Below are 24,295 nucleotides of genomic sequence, written 5' to 3' on the forward strand. Positions count from 1 at the left end.
GGACGCCGGCTGGATCACCGGACTGGACGCACAGGACTGGATCACACGGACTGGACGCCGGCTGGATCACCGGACTGGACGCCGGCTGGATCACCGGACTGGACGCCGGCTGGATCACCGGACTGGACGCCGGCTGGACACCGGACTGGACGCCGGCTGGACACCGGACTGGATGCCGGCTGCACCGGCTGGACCACTGGGCGACCACGGCCTGGGTGGTGCCCCCCTCCTCGGCTTCTTCTTCTTCGACCGGCCCACAGAACGTGTGGCCGGTTGCTGAGAAGCGATGGGGAACCCGGTTAGCTCCGTACCGGAGGAGTCGGACGGGGAGTCCCACGACTCCCTTCGTCTGCGCCGGCCACGGATGCTGATGGGCGGAGGAGGAGCTGCCGGGGGAGGCGCGAGGTGCGCCATGCCGATGACCCGATCTCCATGACGCGACACCTCCGGGATCGCGGGAGAGATGGGTAGCAGGGCTGGGCTGAGACCCTGGACTCCGGGCGGTTCATGGCGTATGTCACCGTGCACTCGAAGTCCAGTGGTCTCAGCATCCTCATCTCCGCCCGCGACAGAGGGTCCCTGAGGCCACCGTTAAACAGGACCGCAGTTCCGCCTCCCACAAAACCACCTGCTCAGTAAAAAGTGCCTCCTCTGCAGCCTTAGGAAGCGGTCGACGTAATCCATGATACTGTCATCTCCCTGACGGTGGCTGCAAAGGAGGTGAGTCTGGCTGGGATGTTGGGCATGTCATGCTACCTGCTGGGTTCAGTTCTGGCTTGTGGATTCTGTCACGATCACAGAGGAAGAACCCAGATGCAGGCAGGCAGTAAGGGGTTAATGCACAAGACTTTATTTACAAATACAAAAACGTAAAACAAAAACCTACGGTGGGGAAAACAAGACACGATAACAGGGGGAAATGAAATAACAGGAAAACAGGAACATAAACTGACTAAACTAAACCAACAAAGACTAAGCACAACACAAGACCAAATACAATAAACTAACACTAACTAGACTCACCGAAAACATCACATACAGGAACACCAGCATGGAACACGAACTTTACAGCACAAGGCATACACCACATACACATGCAAACGTAATCCAACAGCACAAGACAAAGAAACATGAGGGTATATATAGGGAAGACAAACTAGGGATAACGACAAGGGACAGGTGTGGGACATTAAACACTCAGGGAAACATAACGAGGAAACAAGAGGAATGGGGCCAATGACAAGACACTGGAGAGAACGTATATTACTGTCAAACAGACAATAATGTGTTTCTCTCCACACACAACCTAAGGACTCTGCCCCGATCCCACCACACGACTAGAATTTCATAAACAAGACGGTGGGACCGTGACAGTGCTGCTCCCTTTCCACCAATCACCGTGCACCATGTATATCTGCAAAACAACATCTTTGCATAACACATGTTTTACATCCTGTGGTCAGTCGCCAGTTTTGAGGAATGTTCTCTAGAGACCGTTTCTTTTGGGGAGTGGTCTCCTAGAGACAGTTTCTTGTGGCCGGACAACATACCAACATTCTTAACATTCTTTTAGTAAAAAGAAAACACTCAATCATCTAATACTTTTAATTATGTAGCGTTGTTTCTTAATCCTATGATTCATTAAAACACATCACAACTCATGATTATACTTAAAACATATGCAGTGGATTGATTCATAACATTTCTTTTCTGTGTGACTCTTTGTGTGTGTGTGTGTGTGTTGATTTAGATAATTTATGGTTCCAACCCCCACTTATCCTGTCTCACTTCGTTTGCCACAGTAACTTTCCACTGAGTAAAATAGAAAGCACATGACAAAACCACACAGCTTAATGATTTAATGAAAGAAAACACTTATTGATTATATTGATATTTAAATCATACTTTTATCTGAAAAATATTCCCACATTACCAAAATTCTTTAAAATATCTTCTTTTGTGTTCTGCAAAAGAATGAAAGTCATACAAATGACAACCGTAAATGATGACAGAATTGTCATGTTTCATCCCTTATATCCCTTATACTGTGATTTTTTTTATTTCTTCTTCATTGACCTTGCAGAAGATGAAAAAGATTATTACAGCATTAAAGTACTCGCTATGAGCCAGTGAACATGTAAGTAAATGATAAAAGTCAGAATTGGGGATTGGGAGATGAAAGTTACTCACAATGCTTAAGGGTCAAAACACTTCAGACTTAAGTGAATAGAAGGATTGACAGGAAGTCAACAGTTCAAATCTATTACCTAAATCAGATTCATAGTCTGAACAGTGAAGTCATTACCATAGACACCTATGACTCACATTACTATATATGTATTACCACCCACAATAACACGCAAATACACACATCCACACACAGTAATAAACATCTGTCTCTCTGCCAATGCATTAGCCAAGCATCAACCGCACACTGGCCACATCATACAATTTGTCATGGCTCTGCTTCCTTTAGTCATGTTTTTCTTGGTCCTGTAGCAGAGTCATGGCAAAGCCTTTGGTTATGTGTGGAGAGAAACATATTATTGTCCTTTTGACAATAATGTGCGTTCTCTCCAGTGTCTCGTCATTGGCCCCGCCCCTCTCGTTTCCTGTATTTTCTCCCTCTGTGTCTTATGTTCCACACCTGCCCTCGCTCGTTATCCCTCGTTTGTCTTCCCTATAAATGCCCTCATGTTTCTTTGTCCTGTGCTCGTGTATTGCATGTGTATGTGCTTGTGCCTTGACTGTGTACACCAGTGTTTCGTCCTGAAAACTTCTTGTCACAGTAAGTCTAGTCAGTGTTAGTCTTTGTCAAGTGTTGTCTTAAGTCTAGTTTATTTAGTTCAGTGTTCCCGTCTAGTCTTTTATTAGATCCCCTCTGTTTTGTTGTTTTACCCCCTCGTGGGTTTTTGTTTTGTTGTGTTTAGTTTAAATAAATATCTTGTTTAACCCCTTCACTGCCTGCCTGCTATTGGGTTCTTTCACGCCAGTCGTGACACAATTCCCATCAATTTGCACAGCACCCATCCAAACAATAGCGATATTATTTCTAGCAATATACATTGTAAATTTCACCTGTGTCTTGACCCAGCATCTGTCTTGACCCAGCATCTGTTTTCTTTAAAAAAAGCTCTGTTTGTGAATGGTTAGTCTGAATTGAGAGCAATGTAAAATAAAAAAATTTAAAAAAAAACCTGAAAACAATCTTTGAGATGCAGAGAAAAGCAATGAATATTTTACAGGGCGAGCGCACCGGTGGACCCAGCAGGGTGACTCACAGACATTTACGGAGCTTATCAAACCCAGATCTCCCTCAAAGGTCTGCACATGGACCGTAGACTGGCAGCTGTTTATCAGGTGAACTATTGGTGAGGTTTCATCCTAGAGGCTTGATTTACCTCAATCAGGGAGATATTACTGAAACGGAAAGATTGCCCTTGTGAAAATAAGAAGGTTGTGTGGTGAGCGTCTGCTCATGTGACCTTGTGAAGTAGAGCATAAGACGTGGGTTGAATTGACTCCGTGTACATATATTAAATGTATATTATTATTAAAAATGTATATTTTCAGAGGAATATTTCAAATTAAACCCACCATTTTGCGTTGAGATTATTTTTCTGTTTTCTACAAAGAAATTTTACTGGGGGGGTAATAAATGTCAAAAAATATATTGACTGTATTTTTTCGGTCTAATTAATGTCATTCAGTCTCAACCAAAGACTCACTTCTTGTTTATAAAAAGATGGTAACTGTGCACACAGGAGCAGATTGAGTAGCTCTGCAGTGCTGTCTCAGAAATGCAGTGTAAGAGACAGCTATACATAAATATGCTGCAGAAATATGACACCAAGTAGGAGAAGAAATCAATCAGTTGTTTACTGAAAGAGATGTTCGGATCCTGGAAGTCTCAGGAGAGAAGACTGAAACACATCACAAGCTCCATTTGGTCTACTGTACATGCAGCTCGAAACTACTGTAGCAAAGTAAAGACTGCAAGGTGTAGGGTGACTGAAATGTTGTTTCAAATGTGATGTCTTCGGATATTTTTACATAAAATTTTAACATTTTCATCTCCTATTTGGAATATGTGGAAGAATGTCAGTAACCAAATGTCATTCCCCATTTACTGCCATAGTAGGGGAAATAAATACTATTGGAGTCAATGGGAGTAATGTTTGGTTACTGACATTTTCAAATATCTTCCTCAGCAGAACAAATACATTTTTGTATTACATTTTTTTTACAAGTTTGGATTAATCTGACGGTGAGTAAATGACAGAATTTTCATTTTTTGGTGAACTATCCCTTTAAGAAACATCACTAATTTTATGTTCAATATTAATAGTCATTATATGAATTAATAACATTCAGAAAGCTAAGAAATATTAATTCAATCTTCAGAATCGATCTCGGCAGATATCACTCAATCGGTATTGGTGGAGAAATTTAGTATTGGTGAATCTTTAAATCTATAGATTTTTACATTTTCAAGCAACTTAGATTTTCACCTGGCAGACAATGAAAAACTTCAAGAAAGCTTAAAACTTCGAGAAAGCTTATAAACTTGCATTGAAGTATGAATCAAGCCATACTGTATTGGGGTGACTTTGATTTTAGGAGATGACTAGAAACAGTTTATGCAACACAATCTCATGGCAATTCGTAACTATTTTACAAAGTGTCTAATTCATTTTAATTCATACAATCTCATTTGTACATTTGTTTTAGTACATTTTGCTTTCACGCCTGTGACATTTTTGTATGACACACATTGTATGAATTAATATGACTCAACCACCTCGTAAAAAAGTTACGAATTACCGTGAGATCAGGCTGGTTTATCAGATTCCTACAATTTTCAATACTGACTCTTACGTTGATATACTTATATAGTAGTAAGTGCATTCAAATTCCACCAGATTTGACATGAATGAAAGAAATTATAATTTATCGTTTTGAAAGCAGTTATATAAAGCCATCTGGCTGCTTGATTTCCATCTGGAAAACTTTTCATTTTAAATTAAAATTCATGATTATCATATACCAAGGCAGCAACAAGGGAATAAATCATTTTAGAGAGGTTTGTGTGGACTATATTAACTTTTAATATATTAAATCATGAACGAGACAACGAAAAACATTTTAAGTGATTGAATGAAAATTAAGAGTAATAACAAGACATCATCAAAGTAGAGTATTTATAGTTCACCCAAAACGGAAAAAAACTAATCCTAACCCTTTTGTCATTTTAAACCTGTATGTCTTTCTTTGGTAACCGAACAACGACGCTACCCAAGGTTTTGTATCCGTACAATAGAAGTGAATGGGTATTGCCGTTCTGATTTTTGCAGAACAAAGTCATACAGGTTTAAAATGACAAAAGGGTGAGTAAATGATGACAGAATTTTCTTTTTTGAGTAAACTATCCCTTTAAGATAATAGAGTAGCCTATCTTAAAAGAACCCTTTACCAGGAAACTTTGGTTAAAGAGACCTAAATAATTTAACAATCACGGCCACTCAAGGGAAGACATGACTATAATTAAATTGAGTACAATGAAGATAAATTGCATTCAGTGTAATTTGTTCTTTGTTTTTGAATAGGATTAGCCTTGATAAAAAATATAGCATGATGTCTCATAATAGCACTGCAGAGGGCTTTGCGTGCTCTTATGTAAGTCAGCAATTTAAAAGGCCGGGCATGTTAACGCACTCAGAGCGGACTATTAAATTTTCAAAGACCAGAAAAGCTTCTGCTCTCCAAACTACAGGATGAACCAACAGCAACATACAGTAGTGAACTTAAATATATACTGCAGGAACCATGTCTTCATTGCTTACTCTCTGACTAAACCTGTCCACTGGTCAAGGGTATTGCCTCCCAAGGAACACAACACTCAATGATAAATTATATACAGTACCTTAAATGCACTGTACAGTATGCCTGTAACTCTTCCCCTAACAAAAAATGAAAATTGCAGTTCTGAATCACCGAATTGATGTCTCTTCTCTATTGAAGTACTTCATAGTTAACCTAAAGTCAGCTGTCTCAGCTGATAGCAGTTATAAAGGTTGTGCACAGTGCTGTTCAACCTCAAATGTTGAAACATATGAGGTGTAATAATGAGGATTAGTGTGGATTAAGGTAAACAGCGATTTGGTAAACTCCTCTAACCTGTAAAAAGACTAATGTAAAGTGTAGCACTGTATTTATAGCATTTCCTCTACGTACAATATTTCATTAAACACAATTACTCTTTACAAAGAGAGATTTTAAAATAATAGAAAGAGTAAATATTCATTCTAGAAAGTGAATTGTGTCACACAGTGGTTTCAATATTTTCAATAATCTCCACCATGGATTTGGATGGGGACAATAGGGTGCATTCATCCTGGTCCCACAGACTTCCTGGACTGGAGTTTCCATCCATGCTAAGTTCATCGTCTTCCTCAGATTCTTCCTCACAGGACTCTAGATAGTGCCCTTCTAGAGCATTGATCCCTGAGTCCTCTGAGCTGGAAGGAGAAGAGCAGTGGCCCATTTTAGGTCCTTTAACCATATCGACAACAGTCTGCTTCTCTTCTCGTTCCTTCTGGGAAACCGGATTTCTCTGAGGTGGGGTGGGAGGAGCCTCCGGATGCACCGGGGGCCGTTGAATGTAGCACATCTTGCCATTGATGCGTTTGACGATGTAATCATCAATAAAGAGTTCAGCAATGTTGCAGTACTTTGGGGACTCCGGACATGGTGGAGGCAGGAAGCAGGGGGAGATGCGGAGAAAGCGTTCCATCAGGGAGATTGAAAGATCGATGGTGTCTGTGCAGTCGGATGGAGCGGCCGGCACGGAAGTGCTGGGTAGTTGCCCGACATTGGTCATGGGTTGGTATACGTATTTACCTGTAAAAACAAAGTCAGGGCAGATTTAACCTGCATATCTAACAGAAAGCAAGCACAAACATCTGCATTAAAATTGTACTATAATGTATCTCTAAGGCAGTAAATGACTTAAGGAAATGTAGAGGCTAAAAAATTAATTACTCTAGGCATTGTAGTTTTAAACAAATTAAATTAAAAGTCAGAGGATGCTTTGATAGGTTCAGTAAGCTTGCAGTGTGTTGCAGTATTGATATCAGCCTCTGGCAACTTTAAAGTATCTCCTGTTTTCATTAAAACATATTATACAGTGAGATATTTACATGCCAATGAACCCATTGGCTTTAATCCATGTTTGGATTTACAGTCAAAAAAGAGGTATGTCAGAAATCTAATCTTTTCAAACGTATTTCATTATATAATACACCCCAGCCATTAAAACACGTGCACATACAGTCAGAGAGATAAAAAATGAATTATCCAAAGAAGGTTATGCTTTAATCCTGTGAAGGCAGTTTTACAGCGCAGCAATAGGCGAAACGCTCACAAAATAAATTAAAGTGGACATCCAGTATTCCTACATCTTGTACTATTTTATTTTATCCCAAAATAGTTCACTTATAATGTTATTCAAAGTTTTATGCACCAAATATTGTAGTGGATTCGTTTTGAACATTTTTCACATTCCCCCTTCTTCACTGAGCTATTCTATATGTAAGACGACTTTCTATAAGTTAACATGTTAAAATGTCCTATAGTTCTAAGTAAATGTTGCAAACTTGTATGTGAAAAGGGTCATAATGTTTCTGCCAAGTTATTAAAGTTGAATAGGCTTTTATATGTAAATGCTGGTGATGATAATATGCTAATGTTCTCATATGTTTTACCAAGCAAAAATGCAGCATTTAAAAACAAAAATGATCAGAAATTCAAACGGAAGCATGTGAATCAAATCGGAAATGCTCAGCAAAATCAAAGTGATTCGGAAACAGAGGAAGAGGATGCTTTGTGTGTCTTTTCGTCCTCGTTTCAGGTGATGGACGAGGCAGGCAACTGTGTGACTCCTCTTTTAGATGGGAAACCAGTACGTATGCAGGTGGATACTGCGTTGTGGTATCACTGGTGTCAGAGACAATATTTAAAGAAATGTTTTCACATGTCACACCTCAGCCGTCTAACAGTAAACTGAAGACCTACACAGGTGAGATAGTTCCTGTTAAGGGTGTTATCAAGGTGACAGTTGAAATAAATATGCAGAAGAGAAAACTGCCTCTGTACATTATCAGGGAAACCATCCAGCTTTGCTAGGAAGGACTTGGCTGGAAAAGATTAAAATGAATTGGCAAGAGGTCTGTCTGGCAGGCAGTCAGCCAACATGTTGTAAGCCAGACCTTTGGCATATTTGGGAATTCCATGAAAATGTCAACCTTACCATGATTACCAAGTTTTTACCAACAGTTTGTACTATGCTAACAGCACAGATATCAACATTTGGTGGTTCAAATACCCATGTGAGGTCTCTCTTCAAGTTTTTAAAGCATTTGCTTAATTTTTTGTGCATGATTTTTCATAGTCAGGAAAGTGCCATTTTCAGGATTGTCACATCCATAAAAGGACATATTCCTCATAAATGGACACATGAAAAGTAAAATAAAGTAACTATTTTATGTTCTATAAAGAGGCATCCCCTTCTCCATTTGTTGGGTATTGTTGCTTCAGGATTGTGCATTTTAATTCACAGAAATCCAACAAAATTTGTCTTCTCCCAAAAACTGTATCCTTTTTTGTCACATCCATAACGCCTGTTTATTTGCCTTTTTAAAATAGAAAATTTGTCCATAGACTGACATTTTTCTGATGTTTAGACATCAGAAAAGGTTATGTCTATTAACAAGGGTTTAGTAAAATATAAATAAGATGGTTCAATATTTACATTTACATTTATTCATTTAGCAGATGCTTTTATCCAAAGCGACTTACAAGTAGGGTGCAGTGGGCAGTTATCACTGCAGAGCAAACGGGGGTAAGGTGCCTTGCTCAAGGGCACTTCAGTCATTTCCTGGTGGCACTGAGAATTGAACCAGCGACCTTCTGGCTACGAGTCCAATTCTCTAACCACTAGGTCACAACTGACCCTATGTATTCCCAATATATTCGTAACACAAACATTCTCTGAGCATTTTTATTTTTAGAGGATCAGTACATCATGCCAATGCAGCCGGGCTCTCTCTGCTTCCATTGGCCACGACACATACAGAACCAGCAAAGGCAGAAATTTTCTACTTCAAGGAAGTTGACAATTCCCCTGCAAACAGCAGCTCAGGTAAAAAAGTGCACATGTACACACACAGTAATGTCCAAGGTGGTAAATCTTGTACGCAGAGGTGAAATGGGTGAAATGTCACCCCTCTTAAAGCCTTCTTGGGTCCAGGAGGAATGAGCTAACAGTAGAGGCTGGATGTCTACTCTGGGGCTCAAGAGTCATCATTCTGCCACCACTGAGACAATGCATACTGGAGGAATTTCATTCGGGGCACTGCGGGGTTGTTCGGATGTCCTCAGAGATTGAGGAATAATCAAAAGCATGCAGTGCATATCAGAAGCTGCGAAATACCCCTCAACCAGCACCATTACATCCCTGGCAATGGCCTGAGGAACCGTGGGTAAAAGTCCATAGTGATTTTGCAGGGCCGTTGGAAGACCATATGTCAGTGGTTCTCAACTCTGGCCCGCGAGATCCATTTTCCTGTCGAGTTTAGCACAAACTCTGATAAAACACCTGAAGTAGCTAATCAGCGACTTGAGGAACAGACGCGTTCAACTTAATGTTGGGCTGCGCAGATTGCTTGGCATATCGCATTAAAGTACCGCGAGAGCGATTCAAATGCGTACGGAGCAATCTGCTCTTGAATCGCTATCGCGGTACTTAAATGTCATACGCTGATAGATTTGCGCAGCGCCGCATTAAGTTGAACGCATCTATTCTTAAAGGCGCTGATTAGCTTGTTCACGTGTTTTATATCAGAGTTGGGGCTAAACTCGGCAGGAAAATGGATCTCGCGGGCCAGAGTTGAGAACCACTGCCATATGTTTTTAGTTATTCTAGATTCCCATAGCAATGGCCAGAGGTTGAGGTAATGAAGAGCACTTCATCAGTGAAAACAGTGGAAGCTCTTCGTTCAATTTTTTGGCGTTTTGGCCTTCCACAGCAACTAGTCAGTGACAATGGGCCTCAGCTGGTCTTCGAGGAGTTTGAGGTGTTCATGAAGTCCAATAGAATTCAACATATCCGATCAACTCCTTATCACCTGTCCACTAACGGTCTGGCTGAGCGGTTTGTTCAGACAATGAAGGAAGCTCTTAAGTTGACACATGGTAAAGGATCACTGAATCAATGCCTCAATACTTTTCTCTTCTCTTACAGAAACAACCCCCATGCCATGACCAAGGTGCTTCCTGCTACTGCTATCTTCAAAAGACCGCTTCGCACCCGTTTGGATCTGTTAAAACCTCAGAAAACAAAGCACACTGCTCAAGTGCAACAACACCTTCAGGTGGAACGACGTTTAAAGGGAAAACATTGTTGCTTCAAACCCTGAGACAAAGTGCTAGCTCGAAACTATGGACAGGGTGTCAAGTGGCTACCAGCAGTAGTGATTGCACAAACAGGGCCAGGGTTATGTCTGGGAATAGAGGTAGTCAACCTTCTTTCCCTACTTAGAAAATTAAAATGTTGATATGTTCTGAATAATAATTTAAAAAAAAATGTTTGCATATATAAATGTGATGTCATTGTTGTAGGTAATAATCCTTTTTTTAAATGTGGTGACTACAAATTCCAGGAGGGAGGAATATGTTGCGTATTTACAAAATGGCAATTGACCTTTTTGTTTGTCCTTACACCCTCCTGTGCTACATGATTTGTACATAATTGCTGTGAATGGTGGTTGTGCCATCCAAAGATGCAATATAGAAGGCAAGCCCCTGATTAACATGTAGTCCCGTCTCTTTCATGGTATTTCTTATAAAATAACAGAAATACGTAACAAGATGGTTCATTGTGGAACCAAAATGGTTCTTCTATGGCATCGCTGTGAAGAACCTTTTAAGCACCTTTATTGTTAAGAGTGTATCTACTATTAAATACAACAACCAATGAAAGTCTTGTTTTCAAGTTCCATTCAAATATTAATTACACTGAAGCATACATGGCTGAAAAGCATTACATCTGACATTAAGGCAGATCTTTTGGCTCTATCCCTCTCTTGTACATCCATTAAGATAGAGACACTTTGTACGTCCCAGTGTCATTTTATGATTCAACTCAACTTTATTTATATAGCGCTTTTACAATTTTCATTGTTACAAAGCAGCTGTACATGAGACACATTGACTACAAGCAAAACAATCAAAGTTGTACCTGCAAAAACAAGAAAAGGTTGAAAACACAGAAGACAGACACACCCACACACAAAACACTCCACACACACAACACGCACCAACACACACAGACACAGAGACACACACACACACGGATGCGCACGCACACACACACACACACACACACACACACACACAACACACACACACACGTACGTACACGGACAAGTACGCACACACGCTCAGTGAGAGCACACATTTAGGATAAAGGAGAGAGAAGCACAGGTCAAATATAACAGATAATAAATTCCTATATGCAATATTAATTAAGTAAAACTTTAAGATTCTAAAGCAGCCCCCCCGGTCAGGCAGATAGTGCAAAAACAGTATGCAAACGGTGGCGAGGAACCCAAAACTCTAATCGAGAAAAAAAACCTCAGGAGAACCCAGGCCCAACCAGGGGATTCCAGTTCCCCTCTGGCAAAAGCTGCTGCCTCTGCACAAGCTCCAGAGAACTTGCACAACAAGGCTAAATAAAATAAATAAACTTAATAATAAAATAAATTATAGTTTAAGATTATCATTAATAATCTAATAGCATTTGAAGTTTTGTGGTGAAGACATGTCAAGAGACCGCGTCCTTCTTTATCCAGCTCTATCATCTCAGCTCTTGTCAGGTCCCCACTTCCCATTCTCCGCTCTACCATCAGGTCAGGCCATGAACTGCATCCTGCTCGCTGTGGTAACCTTGGAACAATGAGACAAGACTGGCTGAGAGTAGAGTACTGTTCTGTACTCTTTGATGCAACAAGTACATCAGTTGTGTTTTTGGTTCCGGTTGATCTAACTAATGCAGCCTAAACCCTCTGAAGATTTATATTATGGAAGAGTAGTGTATGCAAGATTAAAAAGATGCGTCTTTAGTCTAGATTTAAACTGACAGAGTGTGTCTGCCTCCCGGACAGTGCAGGGAAGACTATTCCAAAGTTTAGGCGCTAGATAGGAAAAGGATCTACCACCTGCACTTGATTTTGAAATTCTAGGTATTACCAACTGACAGGACGCCTGAGAGCGTAATGCACGTGAAGGACTGTAATACAAAAGGAGTTCATTCAAGTACTGAGGAGCTAAACCATGTAAGGCTTTATAGGTAATAAGCAAGATTTTAAAGTTAACGCGATGCTTTATAGGTAACCAGTGCAAGGTTGACAGAACCGGGCTAATATGTTCATACTTTTTTGTACGTGTAAGAACTCGAGCTGCCGCGTTTTGGACCAATTGGAGTTTTTGTAATAAGCCTGCAGGGCAACCACCTAACAGTGCATTACAGTAATCTAGTCTTGATGTCATGAATGCATGAATTAACTTCTCTGCATCTGAGATTGACAGCATATGACGTAGTTTAGATATATTCTTAAAATGGAAAAACGCAATTTTACAGGTGTTGGCGACGTGGCTCTCAAATGACAGATTACTATCGAATAGAACGCCAAGATTCTTTGCTGACGACGAGGGTTTTATGGAACATCCGTCAATAGTTAAACAGTATTCTTGGTTGTTACTTATAGCAGTTTTCGGTCCAATAAGTAACACTTCCGTTTTGTCCGAGTTCAGTAATAAAAAGTTGTTACTCATCCAGTTTTTTATATCGACTATGCATTCCATTATTCGATGGAACTGCTGTGTTTCATGAGGCTTCGAGGAAATATAAAGTTGAGTATCATCAGCATAACAGTGAAAGCTAACTCCGTGTCGCTTTATTATATCTCCTAGAGGTAGCATGTATAATGCGAAGAGCAGAGGCCCTAAGACTGAGCCCTGTGGTACACCGTACTGGACTTGCGATTTGCGTGACACCTCATTGTTTATTGCTACAAATTGAAAACGGTCGGATAAATAAGATTTAAACCATTTCAAAGCTATTCCCTTAATGCCGACATAATTTTCGAGTCTATGTAGGAGTGTGCTGTGGTCAATGGTATCGAATGCAGCACTAAGGTCTAGCAGCACCAATAACGAGATACAACCTCGGTCAGACGCCAATAGCAGATCATTTGTAACTCTGATCAAAGCAGTCTCTGTACTGTGACATGCTCTAAATCCAGACTGGAATTCTTCATTGATGTCATTCCTTTGGAGGAAGGAGCATAATTGAGTTGAAACTACTTTTTCCAGAACTTTAGATATGAAAGGTAGATTCGATATAGGCCTGTAGTTCCTTAGTTCTCTAGGGTCGAGTTGGGGTTTTTTGACAAGGGGCCTTATAACAGCCACCTTATATGCTTTAGGCACATGTCCTAATGTCAGAGATGAGTTAATAATACCAAGAAGAGGATCTATAATTTCTGGGAGCATCTCTTTCAGTAGATTTGTAGGTATAGGGTCTAGTATGCATGTTGTTGATTTAGATGATCTAATAATTTTAGACAGCTCATCTTGATCTACGGTATAAAATAATTGCATTTTCTCCTTAAGGGCGCTGTAGTTAGTTTGTTCAGCGGGTTTCACTTCTGATTGCATTGTTATAATTTTTTCTCTAATATCTTGGATTTTATATGTGAAGTAGTTCATAAATTCATCACTGCTATGCTGATATACAGGATCAGAAGTCACTGACGATTTATTTTTTGTTAATTTAGCCACCGTGTTAAATAAAAACCTAGGGTTGTGCTGGTTTTCTTCTATTAGTGATGAAAAGTAGGCGGATCTAGAAGTTATTAGGGCTTTCCTGTATTTTCGAATACTATCCTTCCATGCTGTACGAAATACCTCTAATTTAGTTTTCTTAAAGTTGCGCTCCATTTTTCGGGCCGCTTTCTTTAGAGCCTGAGTGTGTTCATTATACCACGGTGTGGGGCTGCCATTTTTAATCTTCTTTAAACGTAGTGGAGCAACTTTGTCTAGCGTTACCGAGAAGGTGGAATTAAAATTTTCAGTGGTAATGTCAAGATCTTCAACGTTATTTCTCATGATTTGAGACAATTCGGGCAGATTATCGAGAAACGCATCTTTGGTAGTTGAAGTTATTGTTCTACCATATTTGTAACAATGAGTTTTATTTGCAGCCGTAGGCCAGTGAAGCAAACATAATACCAGATAATGATCCGAAATGTCTTCACTCTGCTGAAGGATTTTAACGTCGTCCACATTTATACCGTAAGACAGTATTAAATCTAAAGTATGATTACGAAGGTGAGTGGGTCCTGACACATGTTGACTAATGCCCATGGAGTTAAGAGTGTCTTTGAAAGCCATTCCTAAGGCATCTGTAACGTTATCTACGTGGATGTTAAAGTCACCAACGACAAGGAGTCTATCTGCGGCCAGTACTAGTTCTGATAAGAACCCACCAAATTCTTTAATAAAATCTGTGTGGTGCCCTGGAGGCCTATATACAATAGCTAGAATCAATTTAAAAAGTGTTTTATCTTTAGTATTAGGTGTTGAAACATGAAGAACCATGACTTCAAAAGAATTATATTTAGAGTTCGACTTCTGGGAAATGCTAAGAGAGTTATTGTAAAGTGCTGCGACACCTCCCCCTCTGCCTTTTAGACGAGGCTCGTGTTTATAATAATAATCTTGGGGGACAGATTCATTTAAAGCAATATAATCATCTGGTTTTAGCCATGTTTCTGTCAAACAGAGCATGTCTATTTTATGATCTGTTATCATATCGTTAACAAAAAGTGCTTTATTAGAGAGAGATCTAATATTTAGCAATCCGAGTCGTAACAGTTGATTATCTGTATTTTGTTCATGTTTAGTTTGTTTAACGTTTATTAAATTACTTTCAAGAGGTTTACGCATTATTTTATGTTTGCTAATCCGGGGGACAGACACAGTCTCTATTTTGTGATGTTTGGGAGAACGGATTACTACATGTTGTACATTTTGTGTATTCTGCGACGTGAGACGGCAAGCAGACAGTTGGTTAAGCCATACTGTCTGCTCCCTGACCTGGGCCCCAGCGAGTCAAGTTTTAGCATTAGCATTAAGACTTTTTGCCATATTTCTAGACAGGATGGAAGTCCCAGCCCAGGAGGGATGGAGACCATCTCGTTTCAACAGGTCAGGTCTGCCCTCAAAACTCTTCCAGTTATTTATAAAAACTATATCATTCTGCAGGCACCACTCAGACAACCAGCCATTTAGTGAATATAATCTGCTATAAATCTCATCACCACGATAAGCATTGAGGGGGCCAGAGAATATTACAGTGTCTGACATCATGCTTGCGAGCTCACACACCTCTTTAATGTTATCTTTTGTGATCTCCGATTGACGGAGTCGAACATCATTTGTGCCGACGTGAATGACAATCTTACTGAATTTACGATTAGCCTTAGCCAGCACATTTAAATTTGACTTGATGTCAGGCGCTCTGGCTCCCGGTAAACATTGGACTATGGTGGCTGGTGCCTCTATGTTAACGTTCCGAACAATAGAATCACCGATAACTAGGGCACTTTCAGCAGGTTTCTCAGTCGGTGCGTCACTGAGCGGGGCAAACCTGTTCGAGACTGTAATCGGAACGGTCGAGTGATGTTTTGTCCTGCGACTACGCCGTCTCACAGTCACGAAGTTTCCCAGCTGCGGGGGATTTTCAACCGGAACCGAGCTGTGTGCGCTAATGTTGCTCGCATCCAAAGTGTTTTCTATCGTCGTTAAACTCTTACTATCCTCAGATAAAGATTGGATGCGAGACTCTAATTCTAAGATCTTCTCTGTCAGCCTAACTATTTCCCTGCATTTATCGCATATAAAACCCTCGCAGCTGACAGAGAAGGCTAAGCTAAACATATGACATGAGGTGCAAGTAACAACAATAGGAATAGAAGCCATAACTCACCGGATTTGAAGAGCAATTCCAACTTACCAAGGTTTCTCGATGGATCGTAGTATAATCGCTTAAAAAGAGAAACGGTTAGCACACAAGACAAACCAGAGGCAAGATGATATTCCACAGTGTAAACAGAAAGCAAGCTAACACGCTATTGCTATGCTAACGGCGTTAAGTTAACTATCACTTTTGGTTTAGAATCTTCAAGTAGATAACAAGAACAGGGTTATTGAGATATCAGGATAAGTTAGCAACGACAATAAAATACACTAATATTAGAGCGAAGTGGTAAGAGCACTGATACAAACAAGCCGCCGGCAGCGATGCAGGATGCAGGAAACAGCAGGATTCCTGCATTCAGAAGGATGCTCACAATTCCCCCCCTTCAGGTGTTACAGTATGTCCCATCAATGCAACCTTCAACAGCAGTCTATTACCCAAAATGCAAGTGCAGACTGGCAGAATGGCAGAGGCTCATTGTGAAATTTGGGACAAGGCCATTGTTCTGGTTCTCTATGTGCCTGTGCAGCAGTCTGACTGCTATTTCTTGGACCATGTCAAAAAAGTATCCAACTGTCCCCCGACATGGAGAAGATAAACGGCACAATTTCCGTTCCACACATCTGGCAGAATGCAAGCAGCGTGTGATCAGGACATCCACAGTATGACAACACTAATCTGTTGTTATCTAAGTAACAGATAAACATCCGCTAACTCGCTCATGGCCTTTGACAGCAAGACTCTCATCTCACTGGCACGTACAAATATAAGTTAAACGCCTGTCACCCCACTTCGAAGTGCTCAAACTCATTGTGTGCACAGTGTGCACTACTTATTTGTGGGAATGACAAAGCATTTAACAAGTGATATAATTTATAAAAATCCAAGCTGTGATAACCAAATTAACAATCATTTCATGTGCTTGGATTTCAAGAATTGGATGAAAAATCCAGTTAAAATGCATTAAATTTCAAAAACCTTTGCAGCATACATGGCCTCACTTTAAAATCTTTCTCTCTCACACACACTTAAAATGACTAAATAATACAGAAGGCAGCTCTACGAAAAATAAAATATGAAAAAGCCCCATCCCATTTGTTTAGATTTATGTTGAATAATTAAGAATGCACAGTAAGCTTCTATCAAATGTCACATTGGGTTTTGGCTTTAAGAATACTGTATGACTTCAGGCAGTTGGTGTATCTTCTCTTGGTTTGTTTAAACCTGCTGTTCAATGCCAGAAATGAGTGTGGAAACAAAAATTGTGTTTTCCACCCCAGAAAACTTCCGGATGAAAAAAATGCATGAATAATTTCAGTTGTTGAGCATAATCATCCTCATGTCTAAGCACAAAACTGTGCTGTATACTGAAGATGCAGATGTGGAAGCCACAAAGAATTTTTTGGATCTTTTTCTTGTTATCCTGTAGGGACAGCCTGAAACAAAGGCTTTCGACTACCTAAAAATATGCTAAGTACAAAGATTCCTATACAATTAACCATATAACTGTGAATACGTATAGCATAATAAATTGCTCACTTCTAAAAGCAATGAGGAAAGATAAGGAAAATGCATGCTTTATCCTTGAAAACTATACAGCGGAAAGAGAACATAACTTACAATACTGTTTCACTTGCAACAAGGATAAACATGGTTTGTGCCGACCACATTGTATTATGAGCAGTGAATTATTGACTGCTGACAGCATGAAACCATTTGAAAATCAATTTTGTACAATAAACATTTCTGGTACTCTGCTGGGTCTCCGCTCAAAAGACACAATGTAAACTGGGTCCTGAACCAAAGCGGTTGGGAACCACTGCTGTGAAATGCAGCCACTTTATACTGTAGATGATGTTTTCTTATTTATGTATAGAAACATTCATAGATAAAACATGGACACATGCACGATTAAATTTGTACATATAATAGCAAATATTCACACAATTAGTGCACAAACGCAACCTATTAGTCAACAAACTTATTACACTCTAATGCTGTAACGGTTTCAGCACCACCGGCCACGCCCCCCATGTCGTCACCGCCAGCTCGCTTCACCCGTTCCCTCTCCCCGGAGTTCTGAACTCAGTTTCCCAGCATGCACCGCACATCCACCATTTTTTATTAGTCCACACCTGCATCACATCATCAGGATTCTATTTAATTTTGCACCTTTTTGTTCGTCCCTGTTCAGTCTTGTTGTCTTCACTGCATTTCTTTCCCCCGATAAGTATACTTACCTGTTTTTGAAATACTTACCTGTTTTTGGATATTCCTGTTTTTTAAATACTTACCTGTTTTTGGATATTCCTGTTTTTTTGAAATACTTACCTGTTTTTGGATATTCCTGTTTTTTTTAAATACTTACCTGTTTTTGGATATTCCTGTTTTTTTGAAATACTTACCTGTTTTTGGATATTCCTGTTTTTTTTAAATAAACTCCTTTTTCTTATCTACCTCCGTGGTGTGCTCTCCGTCTACCAGAACCCTGACAAATGCGATCTTGCGGAGAGTGCAAAGGAATGAAACTGCAGGGGTGAGATTGTCCCAACCGAGCAGAACTGAATTATTTTTGTGTGCTTTCTTCATGTGCAATCAACAATAGAGGTTCCACTTGTACAGTCTGCCATTCATTTACAGACTGCTTTCAGTTCTTTGTTTTATAAAAGTGTCTGACAAAAATTCGGATCTCCAAGCCAGAACCGAGTTCACAGAGGAAATCAATGTCTGACAGCTGGAGCTGCAGGCAGAGGGCCAGAACCAGGAGGATTCCTTCTCCACGTTTCACACATGGCCACATAACATCACTACGCAGCAGGTACACACCTGGAGTGCAGTCTCTGCAGTCTTCCCTGGAATCGCTCAGAGCAGGACTCGATGAAGCAAACTTTTCTGTATGGTGTGCAGGCAGTGCTGACTAACATTAATAAATTATCACAATGTAGAAGAAACAGTGTGTCGTCCTATTGGAATTCTCATCACAGTCTAAGAGAAGTCAAGACAACACAGAATAGACTATACTTTTCCAGAACAGAAATAGAAGCACGTCAGACATTTATAAAGGATGTTGGTTCAGTTGTTTTGGATAATTCAACTATTTTGCATTGACAAGTTACAGGGATAGTTCGCCCCAAAATAAAAATCCTGTCATCATTTATTCACCCTCATGTAATTAAAAACCTGTATATGACTCTTTCTTCTGTGGAACACAAAAGAAGATATTTTGAGAACCGTCTCTGTGGTTTTGTGTCCATACAATGGAAGTCAATGGTGGTCCGTGTTGTTTGGTTACCACCAGCATTCTTCAAAATATATTATTTTCTGTTCTGCTGAAGAAAAAAGTCATACAGAATTGTGATGACATGAGGGTGAATAAATTAAAGATTTTTCATTTTTGGTGAACTATCCCTTTAAGCTTTAGGATCCATCCGTGGGCTGGTGCATTCATTGCAGGCTTGAACAAAGAACTCTCAGCAACAAAGACAAGTGCAGAGTTTGCCCATGAAAAAGGCATCTATGCAATCACACATCTCCATTAAACGGAAAGATCTGACAGAAAATGGTGAGCGTTTCACCTGGTACTGAGTCACACATAGAGAAGGACTTGACAATTGAGTGTTTCATCGTATCACATTGTGAAAAGCTTTCATTGTTTGTGCTTGGTGTATTTTTAAGGGCCTATGGTTACTAATAACTGAATTCAACAAATGATTTTAGCCATAAATGATTCAGCAGTATATGCACACTAAACAATACACAGCGGTTTGAGCGGCTTTTTCTATTATTTCACGCTACATTTACTGCTTTTCACAACAGCACACTGGTCAATAGTTATCACAACAGAAGCGTGCTTGCTGATAAACCATGAGCAAATGTTAAAATAATAGACTGTCTCTATAACAATAACGGCAGATTAAGCTGGCATTACTATACATACAAGACCAAAGACATACAGTACAGTATGTACGCAATAAACATTGAGTGTCTTCCAGCATCCTGTACTAATTAACCAATAAATGGTAAAAATGGCTGTGAGCATGTCATAAATATACTGTACAACATGGTTTAGTTTCAATATAGCACAATGCATACAACAATAAATGATGAATTATTCTTAAAACAGGAGATGCATCACTGTGTTTTTAAACCTATTTGAAATTATGGAATAAAATGATTTTATTAGGATTGCAGATAATCTTTAATAGCTCAAATAAGAAAGAAATATCACAGATGAGAGCTCTTTAATATCTCAATTGTTTCTCCTAGACATCAGTGAGATTCAATGGAGAGAAATTGGAAATTTTTGCTAAACTCTCCTGGGTCTCTTCTGAATAATAATAGCCAGAAATCTCACAAATGCCTCCAGAAGTTTCAGACGAGATGTCAACAGTATCACAAACTGAGCTCAGTCTGAATTAAAAAGTCACATTTTGTGAATTATTTCAATAAAAAGTCTCAGTATACTCTTATAAAAAGGTGCTTCTTCCTTTAACATCTGAAGAACCTTTCTGTTTCACAAAAGGTTGCAAAAAAAAAGGTTCTTCAGATTATTACAAAGTAAGAAAGAGATGGTTCTTTAAAGAACCTTTTGACTGGTTCTTTGTGGAACCAAAAATGGTTCTTTTTATGGCATCGCTGTCAAGAAACTTTTAAGCACCTTTATTTTTAAGAGTATACCCAAATCTAGATTATTTTACCTCTACAATCTTCCTTCATTTTACACCTCCATAAACTTAATATATTTATATTTATTTCTTTTTTATTTCTGAGTAATTTTATAAGAAACGTCTGAGACTATGTTGATACTTAAATGAAACAACTGAGAACTTAAATCTCATGAGCTGAGCAACCTCTGAGCAATAAAATGTTCCTAGAAAACTAGCCAGAAAAAATATAGATAAATATAAATAAAAAGTGCTGTTATTGAAAAACGTTCATTATTCGGTGACTGAACCTGAGTGAGCATTAAATGTTGTTTAAGCTGTTCACACAGTACTAAAAAGAGTATAGTGTTGTCATATTCCTCCTTTTAGCATAATGAAACACTTGGGATCTGACGTCAGTCACACAAGAGCAAAGAACTGGGGGAAGTAAACATCCTGTTAAAGCAGCAGAGCTGACACGTCCTATTAACAGTACATGCTAAAACATTGTGAAATCAAACAAAGAATATAGAAGAATACAGAGGTGAAATCAGGGTTCCAGGGGAGCATGTCTGCTTTGATAAAATCAACAGTAAAGGTTAACCTCATGGTAACGCAAGGGCAATGTCACACTCGAAATGCTGGTGGGGTATTTCTAGTGAGATATTCATGGCTTACCCATCTTGCTTACTAAGAAGTTCTCTAGCTTATGCTCAGGTACAACTGAAGCCACATAATGCTGACAGCATACGGAAAAAAGCATCCATGCAATACCAGACAGTACCAATACCAGACAGCTGTGAGAACAAATATGAAATCTGGCTGTGTGATCGTACGCACAAGCACGTGATCAAAGAAATGTCTTGTTTGAAGCACAGATTCAATACGAGAAAATATTTTGTGCCAATTAACCTATTTTTAATAGAAATTATTGACATGTACTGCAAGTATTTCTGTAGCTTGTTTGGTCAAAAAGTGACACAAATAAATCTAATTACATCTCTATCCTTTTGTTTATTGCAGATAAATAACACATTGTAATGATATATATACTCAACATTTTAGAGTATTCTGCACATCTTTAGTGGCTCACAATATGTTTAGAATGGAGTGAAATGTCTTATTCTCTGAGGTCGGAAACTTACAGTGACACCAGCCCAAATGACAGCACCAGTGCAGTTTGAAACACTTTCCATGGCTGTGTGTAGCGCAGATGGACAATCCATCACAGGGGAGAAAGTCTGGCCGGCCTGCACAGCTTTTGGCCAAAGCTTGAGCTTCATCTAACTTCTCACTTTTCAGAGGTTTCTGAGCTCCTGTGTAAGCCATGATTCATTCACTCCCTGAAAGCGAAGATATAGACACGTCTTAATAGGGCACCTACCGATTTAACACACAAATACAGATAGTAAAGTCTAAAATTGTAAAAATTAAAAATAAAGTAAAAATTGTCTAAAATAAGTGTTAAGGAATAAAATATATATTTAGGTCACACCATACAGTGTGACCGTTTCAAATACAAACTATACACCACATAGTAAGTATGTTGAAATACAAATAAACTTCCAGTTTTACAGTGTTACTATTTACTTACTTGAATACTGCGATTGTTATATATGAGAATTGAATCTTAGACACTGTTATGTAGAATGTAATGTAAAATATGACTGCATTTAAATAAATAACCAACCGCGTAATGATAATCTGAATATTTGCAGTTTGCTTGTAGGCTACTCACCTAATTCAGGCTCAAGCGCTCACAGTTATTGTCCTGTCTGGAACAACATCTGCATTAAACTTCACCAAACCAAAGCCTTTTAGTCGTGATAAATATGAAGAATGGCATTGTCCATACAAAACTGGTACATTCTCGGTGTGGGTAATCCTTGGGTTTTTATGTTCAAAACGTGCCCATAAATTTGAGTTTAAAACAACAGCTGGATCCTTGGGCGGTAAAATACATGCACGTATCAGACATTCCGCTATCTGGAGCTCAGTAAAAGCAACGCGTCGTGAAAGCAGAGCCCGGAAAAGCGTCGCGGCGGATGATGCTGCGCGTCTGAGCGCTGCTCACTGACTAACCGTAACCGAGTCTCTCTAACAGTATCTCATACTGCACACATCTGCTCTCACACTAGATGTCCAGCAAACGGCGCTATTATCCCCTCAGTACAAGTGTTTTCCCATCATTACATTGTAGGACACGTCATTATATGATCATTAATATCCTAATATATTAATGTTATTAAATAAACTTTATTTTACCCTTTGTAAAGTGTAGTCCACCTATTCAATACATCTGGCATAAAAATACTTTCTCCCAGTAGCCAAAAATGATGACCAATCTCGGACAATTGACATTTTAGAACTTTATTTAAATACTTTATTAAAGATGAATTAAATATTTTGCATTGTTTGGAGTATAAACATGAAGACGAGCTTTGAGAATGTAATGAGCCTTAGCCAAAAAAAATTACATATGAAATTTAAAATAATTACTATAAAATATTACTTCAAGAGAAGACCAACAAAAAACTGTAGTCAATGTATGCTTATTTCATTTAAGCCTTTTTGTATATTAGAATAAAACCCTTATTCCCTGTTACGCTGTGGTTTGCCTTTTTGCCAAATAATTTTGTCCAATAAATACCTTACAAGTTTGTTTTGTCCATTTTGTACCATACACCTCATATTTGATAGAATACATGATGTTATAATCTAACCTAAGGGGTCATTTAAAAGTGAATATTGTACAAATACACCCCTGAGGGTTTGCTGATCTAATTTTAACAAGGAAATACTGACAAAATAATTTGGCCTTGGTGGTTTAATTTTCATGCATTCCTTGGACACAGTTCAAACGGGGTTAACTGAGAGGTTTAGCAGAATTTAATTAAAGGGCCTCAAACTTATTGGAGCAGCTTGAAAGCAATAGCAATTAACTTACCCCTCCCAGCAACACATCACACTATACCTCACATACCCAGAGAGTCAAAGGCCAAAATAATAAAAAAGTTTCTTCTCAAACTGAACATTCTATTGAGCCATGCATTCATCAAACTAAATAAACAGGTGAATACTAAGTATATTTACATAACGCAAATAGTATAAGCAAATAAAATTGGTTGATAATGAATAGTTTACAGAGGCAAAAAAATAAATAAAAGAAAGGTTATTAATAAAATATTAAAGAAAATATTAAATAAATAAAAGTTCAAGCAGACAGTCTTAGCTAAAGATTAACAAATTTGATACACTGGTCTGAAACTTTCCAGGAAATAAAACCCATGACCTTGACATTGATAGCGTTCAGTATCTTTTATACAGTAGAAATCTGTATAAAATAAAGCTAATTTTTCTAAAGGAAACCTCTAGTGTATGACTCATCCTGCTCTCAAAATGCTTTCGACTTTGACTCTCATGTTTACTCCATGTTTAGTGACCTCGTGAAAATACATACTTTATTGTGCCTTAAATGACAGCTTCCGAGAAATGCTAACAAAGAACATTAAAACCCATTCAGGCCTGAAATAATGATACACGAGACAGGGTA

General features: G+C 39.0%; 1 protein-coding gene across 1 annotated transcript; it reads right to left on the reverse strand.

The window, feature by feature from the left end:
- Window positions 1-754: 754 nt before the first annotated feature.
- Window positions 755-22,860, reverse strand: zgc:162707 (UPF0524 protein C3orf70 homolog B). Its single transcript, XM_057336694.1, has 3 exons — window positions 22,481-22,860; window positions 21,888-22,085; window positions 755-6,900 (listed from the first exon to the last, which is right to left on the reverse strand). The coding sequence occupies exons 2-3, from the start codon at window positions 22,069-22,071 to the stop codon at window positions 6,323-6,325; spliced, it is 762 nt and encodes a 253-aa protein (XP_057192677.1). The 5' UTR covers window positions 22,072-22,085; window positions 22,481-22,860; the 3' UTR covers window positions 755-6,322.
- Window positions 22,861-24,295: the final 1,435 nt, after the last annotated feature.

This window comes from Triplophysa rosa, linkage group LG6, assembly GCF_024868665.1.
Source record: "Triplophysa rosa linkage group LG6, Trosa_1v2, whole genome shotgun sequence".
NCBI classification, from domain to species: domain Eukaryota; kingdom Metazoa; phylum Chordata; class Actinopteri; order Cypriniformes; family Nemacheilidae; genus Triplophysa; species Triplophysa rosa.

What these genes read in the sequence shown, in the direction of transcription:
- zgc:162707 (XM_057336694.1), bottom strand. Translation starts at nt 22,071, where the DNA reads ATGGCTTACACAGGAGCTCAGAAACCTCTGAAAAGTGAGAAGTTAGAT. An exon ending in TCATTTGGGCTGGTGTCACT is followed by an intron (nt 6,901 to 21,887) that starts GTAAGTTTCCGA and finishes TTGTTTTTACAG; the next exon opens with GTAAATACGTATACCAACCC.